Raw genomic sequence first — 15507 nt, 5'->3', positions numbered from 1 at the left:
CACGGCCGTCAGTGGTGGGGTGAAGCGAGTGGGGTCTTTGCATTTGTAACTCCTGAAATCTATTTCCACTGCTGTACAAAAGATAAGAAATCTTCAAGAATCAGCAGTTGCCTGGATAGAACAGTTGGTGAGCACATTGCGCAGTTAGTTGCCTCTAGGACTTGGGGTCAAATCCAGCCTTGTTGATGCTATGATAAACTTCATTCTATCAACGAGCTGTGAGAATCCGAACTTAAATGAGCTGAAATAACAACAGAAAATGCTGGAAAAACTCAGCAGGCCAGGCAACATCCGTGGAGAGAAAATAGATTCGACGTTTCGGGTCTAACCCTTTTTCAAAACTGAGCTGAGACAGTTTCAAACCAATTCCAAATGGGCACAAGGCTACAGCACAAAACAGCTTGGAGTTCTTAGAAAAGCAGGCTATATTGAGTTCGTTTTTCTTCATATCATTACCCACACTAATCATCCTAATCGCCCCTCTAAGCAAGATTCCCAGTTTTACTACCAGTTTTTAGTTTGGCTGAGAATAATCATTAGGATGACTGGTGCAGGAAATGGTAGGGAAAAAACCAAATATGTCTTGTTTTTCTAAGTATGGTTAAAACACAATGCTGGAGCAGGGAATAGGAAGCTTTATTGTGCATCAAACCCACATAATATCTAACCTCAAGAGTCCTCAAAGTGTAAAAAGTATTCCACTCACCTGCACTGACATTCCTCTCTTTGGGTGAGCATAAAAAAAGCCCCAATGAAAAATTGACTCTTCGGCCTTGTACATCAATGGGCAGTGGAAATACGCACATTGGCACAGGTGTGTTGACTGGGAGAGGCTCGTGCTACCTGAGGTCTACTTCTGATAGATTTACCATTGGAAAAAAATGATTGAGAGCATTGTTTAGCCTAAAAATATCCACGGAGGCTTCTTCCTCTTGTCAGTTTATCGTTGTGAATTGAAGGCAGTAGAAACTGGTATAAAACTCCCATTTATTGTATTTTAGTTGAGGGCTAACATCGTGCAGACTCAAGTTATAAAATACATCCCTACATCCACGTTTTCCGTCCCCGGATTAGGTACTGTGTCCCCGGGCAAACAACACCCCGGAAAGTCCCCGGTTCTGGAAACTAGTCACCAAATAAAATGTTCAGTGATTAAATGTAAAATAGTTTCGGGCAATAAAAAAGAACACTGGCCTACAGATTTAGGTAAATAAATTTAAAATTTCACCCCCATTAGTTACATCCAAAAACAGTGCACTATAATTAGTTATCACCGGTGCGGCTGATGTTTCAACAACCTTGGTCGTGATGTGCTGGAGGCGCCGCCCACCATGTCGTCAAACCGTGGTGATTGATGGCTGAACTGACCAATCAAAGCAGGGGGAAATTGAGCTGCATCTACATCATAAATAAATTAGATGAATAAAGTGCAGGCAGAGGCGGGATTATCTGGTGAAAGATTTGTGAAAGAGCAAAGTAAGAATGGAGCAAAGCCAAATTTAACAAAGTAAGTTTATTTAACTACTTACATATCTTGTATTCTTACTAATTGAGGTGCTTTATTCAACCCCTAGTTCTAAAGAACTCTGGTCCCCAAAATATTATTTATTTTCATAGATGCTGATTGAGCTGTTTGTTTTTGTTTCACATTTCTAGCATATGTAGATTTTTAAAATCTTATCTAATCAATCTTTACAGCCCACAGATTTGCTTTTTAGGCCCTTTCGTCTTTGTTTTTAGTTTGTGTGCAGTGATCCTGAAATAAACACTAGTAGCACATTAGTGGCCAACAGTTTAGTGGGAATGGGGCCAAGCGAGCCAGGAAGTGGGTCTAATTCACGTAGAAAGAGCAGGAGGTAAGGGAGAAACTAGAGAAAGACATGAGTTCAGGGCTAGGACACGGGGAGCCTTGGGAGAGGTTTGTCTTGGTGGACAAGGGGATTGGGGGTGTGACAAGAGGCAGATGAACAAATGGTTTCTTAATCTTTGTGACAAACAAGTCTATGAGCACCTTCCACGCGTTGTTGGCGAGAACATTGGAATTTCCATAATACATTGGAGAAAATTCTGAAAGTTGAAAATCCTCAGCTATCGGAGGGAAGGTGGGCTGAAGCAGGAGCAGAAATGGGCAATATTACAGAGGTGGAAGTGGGCAGTCTTTGTGATGGAGAGAATTTTGGAGTTGGAAGTTCCGTTCAGGGACGCTGCAGTGGCAAACCATTTGGTTCAACCTGAGATAGTTGCCAGGGAACGGAGAAGGAATTGGTGGCCAAGGAACGGAGTTTGTGATGGGGCTGAAAACAATGGCTTAGGTGTTCCCAATGTTTAACTGGAGGAATTTTTGGCTCATCCAGGATTGGATGTCAGATGAGCAATCTGACAACACAATGGCAGTGGAAGTGTTGAGAGAGGCAGTGGCGAGGTAGAGATCATCAGTGTGCAAACTAAACATAGGAATATGGGCAAACCGTCAGAGACTAGTGATGGTTGATGGAGGCTAATCTCTATGCGTATTCCACTATCAGAAGCAACAAAGTCGACATGCCAGTTTTCTTTAAACGTGGAAATAGCAATCATTAATAAATCTGTGAAAAATAAATGACATAGACAGTGATATGAAGAAAGATTTTCTGAATAGGCCGTATGGACAGTGGGTACGATAAAGGGATGTCCCTGAACAGTATTATTTATAACAGTGTCTGAATGCACTTCAATAGTGTGATGTCACATCTGTGGTAATTATATGCACATTTGTTTTGTATTTGTAGTGTATATGTGCAACTGTTAAAATATAGGCTGCTAAAATAAAATTGCCTCGCTCCGCGCAACCTGCATTTTCCGTCCTGGCTACTTTGTTGTGCTCCCACCCTTAGTTTGGTTTAGAAAATATGGTCACCCTATTATAAAAGAGCATCTAAAAGGCTTTATCTGGTCAAAATTTGGAATTAATTCAAGATTAAATTTGAGAAACTGATGAGGGACATTATCATGACAGCACTTTACATTCAGTCATTTGCTTTGGCTCTGAGCATTAGAATTCTCTTCCTTAATCCTTCCACTTGCTGCATCTCTGCCTAACTCTTCTCAAAACCTAACTCTTCCTGACTATGCCTTCAGCCATCTCCTCGAACCTTCTGCTGATTTTACTGACAGGAGGAAAGCAACAGAGGGGAATTGGGGAATTCTGCTGGGGAATCTTAATTATCTGCCAATTTTCATAATGCACCAGTGTGTGGTCCCCTCCATTATGCCAGGTAATCAGGATTTATTCATCTGCTCTCTAACCAATATTATACACTACTTTCTGTTACTAATCTGAGTGACCGAGAGCAAATGAGCTAATTCTGATACAATCCATATTGCAATGAGCAGACGCCAAGAATTGGTCTGCTTTCAAGGCACAGGCTTGAGGAGCACCTATTCCTCTGTTCCTAAGTCTTCGCAATTTAATATTTTTGATTCAAGTTGAAACTTTGCAAGAGTCTCCTTCCTAAGCAGTTCTTTTTAACTTGCTGATCTTCCTTTCTGCTCAGAGTTTACAGACTGTGAAGGATTCAAAGATATTTCCTTGGAATTTTTGGAAAGATGTTCGTCTCCTATAACCAAACCTGGAAGTTCCCTTGCCTTGCGGTGTGGCTCGGTGGTGAAGCCGGCATACCTATCGCCAAAATCTCTTCTGTCCTCTGGATCGTTGCTGGAGCTAAGCATGGATCGTACGCCTCGACATGAATGTAAGTGCTGAAATTACACAGGATGAACAGGTCTTTGGTAGAACGGCAGTATTCACTATTCGTTAGTAAATAATAATTTACTGATTCCTTGATATGACTGCATTATCCCTAAAGTAGATCAAACAGCAACACAGGTCTTCAAAAATACCTGTGTGAGATGCTACTGGTTTTTGACACTACAATACAAAAATTGCTTTGTTTGCAATATGTTTTAGATGTATTGATTAATTAAATGGCTCCTCATTATAGTTAAATGGCTCCTCTGCACCTCTTCCAAGACCTGCTGCCTGGAAAGCCTCGATGGTCCTTCTGTGTTGGCTTCGCAGAGAGAGGAACAACAAGGTTGATCCCTGGTGTTAGAAGTAATAAGCTATGAGGAGCAAATAGATGAGTTAGGAGTCCTCAGCCTTGGGGAAAAAAGGCAACTCAGAGGAGACCTTGAAGAGGTATACTCAACAGATACAAAAAGTAAACCCGGAACAATATGCCAGGGCAACAGGACAAGATGACGCAGATTAAAAATCATGTAAGCTAGTTTAGAACAGAGGTCAGCAGATATTTCTTTACATAAGGGATGTTACATCTGGAACGGATTGCCAGAGTGCGAGACAAAAAGAAACCGTTAGAATGGGAAGATGATAGGGTTGGTTTTTTGGAAGGATGGGATCCATTAGGCCAAAGGGTCTTCTTCATTCAAACCTGTCTCGTATTCTTGTGATGCGCATTTTCCTAGTCACATCGAGTTGAGATGAAGGAATTGCCATCCACTGAAAATGATTATGAAGGGATGGCCTGTTAGCTGAAGCACAAAAAATAGATTTTTAATTCAAGTCCGATTGTTGATAGTTGTTGAGATTTGGGCCCCCTGTAGAAGATATATTTTGCAAGAATTGTGTGGGTTATAGTGGAGGGTAAAATCAATTGGATAATGCTGTTTCGTATTCCTTAAGCAGCTTGACTTGGATGCTGTCTTTTGATATGTTCTTGATATGTTTATAGAATAAACAATTTGATCGTCCCAATTAATGACAGTACAAGGACTGTATTGGCTCCCTTCCAGTTAAAGACTGTATTGGCTAATAAGACAGGACTGTTTAAAGTCATTTTAATAAGATAAATGGCGTGACTACAGAGCTCTGTAAGCTGCTTTCTACAGTTGTGAGGTTATTTTCTTTTAGCTGGAGGAAGTGAATTTTCTTGTATCCCTCATATGGTGAATTAAGTATCTGAAAAGGGTTTAGTCCTGAAGATCTGGCAGATGCAGTGAAGTTACCTTTTTTGGGGTGGGGTAGAAATGAGATGTGAGGAGAAAAAAGTAGGAAACAAAGGACCTGAAATTAAGCTGTAGGCTATTAGTATACAAATGTTAGCTTTACATGTTCTTCAGAAATTCATCTTTCCAGCATGATAGTGGAGCCATTAACCCATTTATTTTACACGTGCTAACACCTGTATTAAAGTAATGGGAAGAGGTTTTCCAGACAGGTATATTAAGAGTTCATATGCTAGTATCCCACGGAATAATTTCAGGGTCAAAGTGTACAAAGCCAAAAAAAAAGTTGTTTTTATCTCTTTTGTCTGGTAAAGATGGTAGCTTACTAATTAATGGCTGTTTTTTAAAATTATTTGTTACTGGGATGTGGGCATCACTGACAAAGCTGGCATTTATTACCCATCCCTTGTTGCCTGGAGAAGGTGGTGGAGGGTCTTCATGAACCACTGGTAGTGGTTTGATACAACTGAGTGGCTTGCGAGGCCACCTCAGTCAACCAAGTTGGTGTGGGACACGAGTCACATATAGGACAGACTGGGTAAGGAGAGCAGGTTTCCTTCCCTAAAGCCTTGCTGGTAAATTTTAAGCAATGTAAGTGGTGAACATCTCATCCTCATTTCATTAGGTTACTTGTGTTTCGAGATGTTTGATTTGTTAATAAGATGTGAGCAGAATAGACTAAAATGTCCTAAGTTTTGGCCAAAAACAGATCATGTCAATTTTTTTAAGCAAAAAGCAATTGGCGATATAACTGTGTGTAGTCGGGAGACGCACAGCTGAGTTCAATCTTCTCCATATATGTTTCACTTCCAGCAGGGTTACTGAATAGCTATTAGGTGTGGAACCCTAGCCAGTTTTACACTCAATAACCGGGAGTGGTGAGGCCAATTGTATTGCAACCGACTGATAGCTGATCTCAGCCAGAATATCAACAAAGACCAGGAAATGAACCTGGAATCTTCCTGCTCGGGATGGTTTAGCTTATCACAAGATACACTCGCTGTTTCATTGGCGGAACTCCAAGGGTTCTTTACTAATCGCTACGTTGTAGAAGGAATGGATGATAACTCGTGTAATTAGTTTTTCTAATCATACTGTGAGATTGAATTCAGATAAATTTTTCACTGTGCTGAAAGGTTCAAATGTCAGTGGACATTTCACCTCCCAAACCCGTGATCTCCACCATCTAAAAGTAGCAGGTGCGTGGGAATACCATCACTCCAAGTACCCCTCCAAGTCACACACCATCCCGACTTGGAAATATATCGCTGTTCCTTCATTGCCGCTGGGTCAAAATCCTGGAACTCCCTACCTAACAGCGTTGTGGCAGTACCTTCTCAAGGGCAAGTAGGGCTGGGTAATAAATAACAGAAAATGCTGAAGAGACTCAGCAGGTCAGGTAGCATCCGTGGAGAGAGAAACAGAGTTAACATTTCAGGTCTGTGACCCTTCGTCAGAACTAGCTGGGTAATAAATGTTGGCCTTGCCAGCGACACCCATAACCCGAGAATGAATATTTTAAAAAGTTAATTTTAAATTAGGAATTAGGAATAGGAGGGGAAGTCAGGCAGAAGTCTTTACTCACTAGGTAATGGATTAGTGGAGTAAGTTACTAGAGGACAGTAGAGGGCTGTTATTCCAAACATATGCTTCCAAAACAGGGTCTTGGCTGCTGAGCGCACGCGTTTAGAAAATTGGCACTTAAAACTAAATGGGTTCAAGAGACAAATATGTGTTTCTGGAGGGAGAAAAGTTTGAAGGATGTGGTGAGAAGAAATATAGTTAGGGATTGAGATCTATGAGAAATGGACTGGCTTGTTGGGCCTAATGACTTTTTTCCATTTGTAAAAATTCTTGTGTTCTTATGATATTCTTTAATTGAATTTAGGCAACTCGTGTCCAAATTGGATTGAGATGTAAAGATTTTTATGACAATATTTAGGTAATTTTATAGCGTTTCTATTTTTATAGCAGCTCTTTCTGATGATGAGTTCTTTGATGGTTCCTCAACGGAGAGTGCGCTGATGAGTGACGATTACAGCCAGGATCTGGACAACTCAACCAATCCGGAAGAGTCTCAAGAGGAGGATGATAGCAATGCAATAGTGCGTTGCATCTGTGAAATGGATGAAGAAAATGGGTTTATGATTCAGGTAGTCCAAACAGTTTAAATCTGTCAGCCAGTTTTTGTTCACTTTTGGTGTTCGTATGTTGTGCTTTGGCACTTTACCATTCCAAGACTATGCCGTTGATTGTTTCTAGGTGCACAATAAGGAGAGCAAACAGTAAATACCTCTTGAAAAGCCCAGAACCCCCTCTCTTTCCCCCTCAATAATATGAGTTGTGGTCAGATAGACTGAGAGGGAAAGTGTTTCACGGTGCAGATTCTAGGCATTTAAAAAGATAGATAAACAACTTCCTTTCGCATCCTCAGGATGTCCCAAAGCATATCACAGCCAATGAAGACTATGTAGGCAAACACGGCAGCCAGCTTGTGCATAGCAAGGTTCCACAGACAGCAAATTCAATGAATAATCTATTCTTGTGGTGTTAGTTGACATTGGGAGTCGTTTCTCCCCCGCGCCATGACTTATTTTATGTCCACCCGAACAGGCAAACGGGGGTCTCGGTTTAACGTCTCATCCAAACAGCGGCACTTTTTAAATTGCAGCTCACCCTCAGTACTTACTGATGTGCCAACCTAGAGTATGTGCTCAAGTCCTGGAGTGGAGCTTGAACTGATGACCTTCTAACTCAGGGGTGAAAGTGCTACCACTGTGCCAAGCTGGCCTTTTAAATGGACAGACTCAGGTGAAGGGCCAAGGCGCATAGTAGAGTTCATCACCAGGGTCGATTACAGCAGTAGAGCAAATGGCATAAATCAGACAAATAATGGTAGTTGACACCAAAGTTGAGTTTTTAACGGCTTGTAGATGATAGAAGGAAGGGAACGCTGCGATAAAGGATTCTGCAGTTTTGAGGTCCACTGAAAGAATGGGTTAGAGCAGAGGTTCCAAACGGAGGGTGAAGGGAAGTGTCCTCAAAACCTTCAGATCTTTATCTATTTGGGACCGGGCATACCACACACTATAAGCACAGTTCCTCACAAATTCTATAATCCACACATTATAAAATTTGCACGGTGCTGTGCTTAGAGTGTGTGGTACTATAAGAATATAGAATCTTAGAGCACAGACGGCGGACATTCGGCCCATCGTGCCTGTGCCGGCTCTTTGAAAGAGTCAGACCCACTCCTTTGCTCTTTCCCCAAAGCCTCCTGCAAAATAAATATGTATATATTTTTTTGCCCTATATTTGTGCCTTTGGGTAGCTGATACTGTCTTTCATGCCTTAGGGTAGAGGGACCCAAGGAGTGTGTCAATATTTTCTGAGGGTCTCCCGCACAGAAAAATTGAGAGTAGGTGACGTAGCAATAAGTTTGAAAGCATAATCTAGCACTGATATATCGATGTATTACATTGGAACAGTTGAAATGTTTGCGCCACTTGTCAGTCCCATGCATCATTTATTTATTTTTTTCTTGTCTTTTAGTCCCATTTTAATCTTTCTTGTGTTTTTTTTCATTTGTTCCTTTCCGCGGTCTCCTACCCACTGAAGTGTGAAGAGTGCCTTTGCTGGCAGCACAGCATCTGTATGGGGTTACTGGAAGACAGCATTCCAGAACAGTATATCTGCTACATCTGCCGGGATCCTCCAGGTACCTCCCTACTTTGGTTATCTACTGATGCCCGATTTAAGCTGTTGGTGCAACTCAAATAAACAGTATCCTATTTTCTTTATGCATCTGTTTTGGAAGTGCACTAAAAATATAGTTAAAAATCTGTTTTAATTTGTTGCTGTTGTACTAGATGGCTATTTTTCTACCTCTAAAGATGGCGCACAAGATAAAATAATTTTAAATACCTGCATTTGTCTTCAAAATTAGTATAATTAAAATAAGTTGGTTGGTTAACATACCGATGGGAGGAAAGTTTCCTCTCTCTAATGACTGTAAATGTCCTATGTGAAATCATTTAGCTGTGCAGTTACAGTTGTCACCCTGCAAAAATTTTCAGCGTTTCAAAATAATCAATGCAATTTTCTCGACTAATGACAGCTTCATTTTTCACGTTCCTTTATCGGAGACTTTAAGCCTCCTTTAGGTGGACCAGTTCTGGTTAACTCATCTTTGATCTCTATTCAATGTCATTGCACATATAAAGCTCCAACCTGACATACCTTCTTGATCCTCTGACCTGATGTTGCCTGTCGTTAGGGCAAATGTGTTCCTTTAATCCGTTGGCTTGCATTTGGTCAAAGAACTACAACAACAGCAACTTGCGTTTATATAGTGCTTTTAACATAGGCACATTTCCCCAGGTGCTTCACAGGAGCATAATCAGACAAAAATTGACACCGAGCCATGCAAGAAGATATTAGTTCAGGTAACTAAAAGCTTGGTCAAAGAGGTAGGTTTTAAGGAACATCTTAAAGCGAGGTTTGGGAATGAATTATCTGATCTTAGGGCCTATACAGCTGAAGGCACAGCCGCCAATGGTGGAGCGAAGCAAGTGTGGGATGCACGAGAGGCCAGAGTTGGAGGAACACAGAGGCCTTGCTGGATTGTTGGGCTGGAGAAGATTACAGAGATAGGGAGGGGTGAGGCCATGAGGGGTGTGAACGCGAAGATGAGAATTTCAAAATCGAGACATTGGGGACTGGAAGTCAACGTAGATCAGCGAGCACAGCTGTGACGGGTGAGCAGTACTTGGTGTCGTTTAGGATACAGGCAGAAGAGTTTTGGATAAGTTCAAGTTTATGGAAGATGGGACACCAGCTCGGAGAGCATTGGAATAGTCGAGTCTGGAGGTTAAAAAAAAGCATGAGTGAAAGTTTCAGCAGCAGATGGGCTGAAGCAGGGGAGGAGACGGGCGATGTTATGGAGCTGGAAGTAGGTAGTCTTTGTGATGGAGATATGGGGTCAGAAGCTCACAGGGTCAAATAGGACACTAACTAAGGCTGCTGTTCAGAGTGAAGCTTAGTACAGCAGAACAGGGAAGTTCACCTGACCAAAGTGGCAATCACAGATCCTTTAAAGGATCAGCTTCACTAGGCGATTCCTCCCCATCCACTCACCCGATACATAATAGCACATCCTAATTGCTTGTGGAGGTCAGACTGCTTTTAAAGAACGAGGAAGATTATACCTATGGCGGTAACCTAACATTTGGTACACCAAGTATTCCAAGTGCAATTAGTCAGTCACTGACAAATTTCTATTTTCATGTGAGACCCTTAAAAGGGAAGGAAAGGACAAAGGGAATCATTTTTGTTCAAAGTACTTTGCCATTGTCTATTTAAAAAAGATATACATAGTTGTAAAAAATGGCCTTTACTTTAAAAAAAAAAAAAATCAAATATCTTACCATAGCAAAAACCTGCCATTATGCAGTGTACGGACTTCCCTGAGGTCCGGCAGCTCCAGATCGGCTCCCAGGCTAGTCGGAACCTGTGACTCCTATTACAGTGAATGAAGCCACTCTGCGGCCAGTCACAACAACCTGGCATGACCACCATTCTCCCCCAACCTTTCTTTAACAGAGACATAGCTCAATTAAACAGTAAAATGTCCTCTGGACTCATCACTCAGTTAGCACCAAATCTCTCCACCATTCCCCTAAAAAAAAACCCAAGGTAACCAATGATTAGGAGTTAAGTATCGTTAAATATACACTGTTGTAGATCTTTTTTCTTGCTGTGAATGTTAAAGATTCTACGGCACTATTGGGTAAACAAAGCGCGTAGTTCTCGTGATGACAACAGAAAACGCTGGAAAAACTCAGCAGGTCAGGGCAGCATCCGTGGAGAGAGAAACAGAGTTAACGTTTCAGGTCGATGACCAGTTCTCGGGATGTCCTGGCCAACATTCTTCCCTCAACTGTCATCACCAAAATAGTTTTGTTGACTATTCATCTCGTGCTATTTCTAGGATTTTGTACATAAATTGGCTGCTGTGTTTGCCTATATAACAACAGTAACTACACTTACAGCACAGAGGGAAGCCATTTAGCCTATGGTGCAGGTGCTGGCTCTTTGAAAGAGCTATCCACTTAGTCCCACTTCCCTGCTCTATCCTTTCAGGTAGTGCATTCCAGATCATCATAATGTGCTGTGTAAAAAAAAATCTCCTCAACTCCCCTCTGGTTCTTTTGCCAATTACCCTAAATCTGTGTCCTCTGGTTACCAATACTCCTGCCAGTGGAAACATTTTCTCCTCCTTATTTACTCTGTCAAAACCCGTCATAATTTTGAACACCTCTATTAAATCTCCCTTTAACCTACTATGCTCTTAAGGAGAACAATCTCAGCTTCTCTAGACTCTCCACATAACTAAAGTCCTTGATCCTTGGTATCATTCTAGTAAATCTCTTCTGCACACTCTCCAAGGCCTTCAGAAGTAATTCATTGGATGTGGAGTGCTTTGAGTAATCCTAAGGTTATGAGAAAGGTGTTATATAAGTGCAATGTTCTTTATTCCTGTAGGTCAGAGATGGAGTGCCAAATATCGTTATGACAAGGAGTGGCTAAAAAATGGACATATGTATGGGCTGTCCTTCTTGAAGGAGAATTATTCCCAGCAGAATGCTAAGAAAATAGTATCAACTCACCAGCTCCTGGCCGATGTGTACAGTGTGACTGAAGTGCTCCATGGGCTTCAACTGAAAATCAATATCCTCCAGTAAGTATGCGTGTCTTTTGGCAAAAACAACGCAGAGTTCACGCTACAATTGTAGCATCAGTGTAAAAGGGGTTTGCTTTGCACCCAAGCTGCAGCTATAATTTAATTGTGACCTAAATCCAGAGTCAAGACCCAATCTGATACCACAGTGAAGCAGAATAAAACCCTTTAGACCAGGGGTAGGCAATTATTTGGGCTGGAGGGCCACTTAATACATTTTGGTGAGCTGTTGAGGGCCGCACACATAAAATGAATTGTGTTAACAACATCTACCATTAAAATTTGTTATGGCATTTATTGTTTAAAGAACCCTTTGTGTCGTTTCCATACTTAATAAAGATAACAACAATTATTAACATGCTAGCGAACATGATACAGGTTTACGAGTCACATTGAAAAGTGGGCGGTCTGTTTATTCCAAATGGTCTAAATTCATTCTTATAGTGGAAAATGAGAGATCAATTCTGCTTCCACTGGCAATTATAAACAAGATATAAGGCACAATCAAGGATAAAATCATATATAAAACCTTTAAAAATTGCACATGAAAGTGCTATTTTGATGCCTTTGAAACCTCGCTCAGAAATAATTAGGTTACTCGGAAAATGTTTTATACCGCAAATTGCTTCCCAGATCAGCCACCAAATTGGGCATGTTCATTATCAACGTACTCTTCTTCTTCTTCTTAGGCAGTCCCTCGGAACCGAGGATGACTTGCTTCCACATTAAAAATGAGTTCGCAGGTGACTGATGAGTCCAATGCGGGACCTACAGACTCTGTCACAGGTGGGGCAGACGGTGGTTGAAGGGGCGGGTGGGTGGCGTGCTTGGGTTGACGTGCGCTGCCTGCGCTTGGCTTTCGCTTGCTCCCGGCGAAGAGACTCGAGGTGTTCGGCGCCTTCCCGGATGCTTCTCCTCCACTTGGGCCAGGGATTCTCAGGTGTCGATGGGGATGTTACACTTTTTCAAGGAGGCTTTGAGGGTGTCCTTGAAGCGTTTCCTCTGCCCACCTGGGGCTCTCTTGCCGTGCCGGAGCTCCGAGTAGAGCGCTTGTTTTGGGAGCCTCGTCTCGGGCATGCGGACAATGTGACCCGTCCATCGGAGCTGATTGAGCGTGGTCAAAGCTTCGATGCTGGGGATGTTGGCCTGAGCAAGAACACTGACGTTGGTGCGCCTAACCTGCCAATGGATTTGCAGGATCTTGCGGAGGCAGCGTTGGTGGTAGCTTTCCAGTGCTTGAGGTGCCTGCTGTACATGGTCCATGTCTCTGAGGCATACAGCAGGGCAGGTATCACTGCTGCCATGAGCTTAGTGCCGGGTTTGAGGTCCTGGTCTTCAAACACTCTCTTCCTCAGGCGACCGACGGCTGCACTGGCACACTGAAGGCGGTGTTGGACTTCGTAATCGACGTCTGCCCTTGTTGACAGTAGGCTCCCGAGGTATGGACAGTGGCCCACATTGTCCAAGGCCTTGTCGTGGATTTTGATAATCGGGGGGCAGTACTGTGTGGCGGGGACAGGTTGGTAGAGGACCTTTGTCTTACGGATGTTTAGTGTAAGGCCCATGCTCTCGTACGCTTCGGTGAAGGTGTTGACGATGGTTTGGAGTTCGATCTCCGAGTGAGCATACTGTAATTCGACGACAGAGGATGGGACGACCTTGGATCTGGACTGGAGGCGACGGAGGTTGAACAGTTTCCCATTTCAACGTACTATCACTCCTGAGAAAAGCCACGGTGTCTATTGAGTTTGGGGACTTTCACTTGAGAATGGGCACAAGTAATGCACCATTATAATACACATTGGGGGAGAAATTCGGTTGTTAGCGCCACTGATTAACGCCTAAAGAGGCCGAGAAGTGGGGCGCTAGCCAATTTCCGGCCGGGCGCAAGGCGCCTAGCGCCTCGCCCCATATTGAGCATGCATTTAGCGCCGGCGCTAAATCTTAGCGCCCGTTCATGGGTGCAGGCTGATTATGACGTCATTTGAGTATGCAACGCCTTTTGGGCGTCCCGGACCAGAAATTCAGTGGTGCCCCCCTCCGTAGCACCTGGCGCTAATAGTGACAGCTTACCTGGACCTTACCAAGTCGCTCTTGGGCTGGAGGAGCGTTATTTAAAGGGGACTGGTGTGGTTTAAAAGCGGCAGCCATTTTTGGAGCACAACTTCCTCGAGAGCTACAAAGAGTTGCTGAGCTGCACACTGAGAGCCATTTGACCACTGAGCCAGCGCAGGTAGACGATCTTCAGCCTTCTGACCATCACCTTGCTGTTGGTGAGCCTTGACAACGGGGAACCTTCCTGTGGGCACTTATTATGGGGGCTGCATTGGAGGGGAACGTCCTGCTGCTGAATCATCTGGAAAGGGCACTGAGACGCTGGGAGAGGGGGGCGGGCATGGCCAGACGGAGGAGGGTCAACAGACGTCGCCACAGCAGACCTTACGCTGGCAGGGTTTTCCGACAGCAGTTTTCCTACATGAACATGCCGGAGGAGCAGTGTGTCAGAAGGCTGCAATTTAGAAAGGAGGTGGTGACTGAGCTGTGCCAGCTGCTTCAGCCAGATCTGCAGCCTCAGATAAGGTGCAGGACATCTCTGTCGGTGGCTGAGAAGATGTCTGCTGGCCTGAACTTCTACGCGAGCGGTTCTTCTCAGGCTGTGCGTCAGAGGCTGATCAGAAATAGCTTCTATGCCCCTCTCACGGAATGCTTGCTGCCATTCCAAGAACAGGAATGGAACCGGTCTGATACCCCCAAGCCTGTGAAGGGCAAGATGCATGTAAATAACAGGCATGGCCATTGTAAATGAAGAAAGTGTTTCATTACACAAAATGTGGTTCCTTCAAACATGAGAAAGCTATGGCAACAGAAAGCAAAACTAATACACTGACACGTAACTGCCTCTCACACCCGGGAGACTGTCCAAAACATAAATCACATTCCGACCATCTTCCTTGGCATTGATTCCACTGTGCCAACCAAAGCATCCAATGCCCCATCAGTGAGGTGTTCCGCCCTCTGCCTCACCCTTTCCATGTCTTGCTAGGCTGGTGCGCCACAGGTAGGCTCCCACCGCTTTGAAGGCCTACAAGGCAGTGAGTGTGTCTGGTGATGCCAATTGACCTGCCCCTTTAAGAGCTGGCCAGCGCCAGTGTGTCTCAGGGAAAGTGATTATTGACAGCACCCTCGCTGCGCCCCGCCGCCGCGAAATTGGGTTGCGCCGCCGGGTTAGCGCCTTAAGAATAGCGTGCAGTGCCTGATTTAGCGCCGCAATCACCTTTAGGGGCGCTGCAACCCAATATCGCGCTAGGTGGCGCTAAATTGCGCCTGGCGCTAAACTTTGCACATCGCCAGGACTAGCGCCTCAAACGCGGCTATACCGAATTTCTAGGCCATTATTTCCCCGAGTGCTATTCATTACTGGGACTGGCCAACGTCATAAATCTCTACAACCCTCTTCCAGTCATGACAATAAACTTAAATTGTTCATGGTATGGAGGAAAAGGGCTTAAATTAAAAACAGTGACTGCAGTGTCCAATATACCCACGTCCATTTAGTTATGCCTCCACTGTGCTAATTAAGTGGGATAATATTAAAACAAGTGAATAATTGTGCAAGAATTAATAACCCCAGTAACAGTCATTGGTGAGAGTAAAGTGTTAAATTTGAAACAGGCCAACTCATAGTGTTGATCATCACTCCCACTTCTACCCTCCCAATAATTTATAAACATAAATTCAGATAGTAGTCAGATTCTGTCTTAAAT

General features: G+C 43.5%; 1 protein-coding gene across 7 annotated transcripts in view; it reads left to right on the top strand.

The window, feature by feature from the left end:
• phf20l1 (PHD finger protein 20 like 1) overlaps nucleotides 1-15507 on the top strand; it is a 159846-nt gene that overhangs the window by 131262 nt on the left and 13077 nt on the right. For 5 of the 7 annotated variants that reach the window (XM_085992487.1, XM_085992484.1, XM_085992485.1 and 2 more), the window contains 4 exons: nucleotides 3534-3731; nucleotides 6976-7157; nucleotides 8623-8722; nucleotides 11548-11743. In XM_085992487.1, the coding sequence (XP_085848613.1) occupies nucleotides 3534-3731; nucleotides 6976-7157; nucleotides 8623-8722; nucleotides 11548-11743 (676 nt within the window). The remainder of the gene's footprint in view (nucleotides 1-3533; nucleotides 3732-6975; nucleotides 7158-8622; nucleotides 8723-11547; nucleotides 11744-15507) is intronic. The other 2 variants (XM_085992486.1, XM_085992488.1) reach the window with 1 other exon arrangement.

This window comes from Somniosus microcephalus, chromosome 7, assembly GCF_052327205.1.
Source record: "Somniosus microcephalus isolate GS21.2 chromosome 7, FLI_Smic_1.0, whole genome shotgun sequence".
NCBI classification, from domain to species: Eukaryota; Metazoa; Chordata; class Chondrichthyes; order Squaliformes; family Somniosidae; genus Somniosus; species Somniosus microcephalus.
The sequence above is the reverse complement of the archived record's forward strand: the minus strand, read 5'-3'. Positions and strand labels throughout refer to the sequence as shown.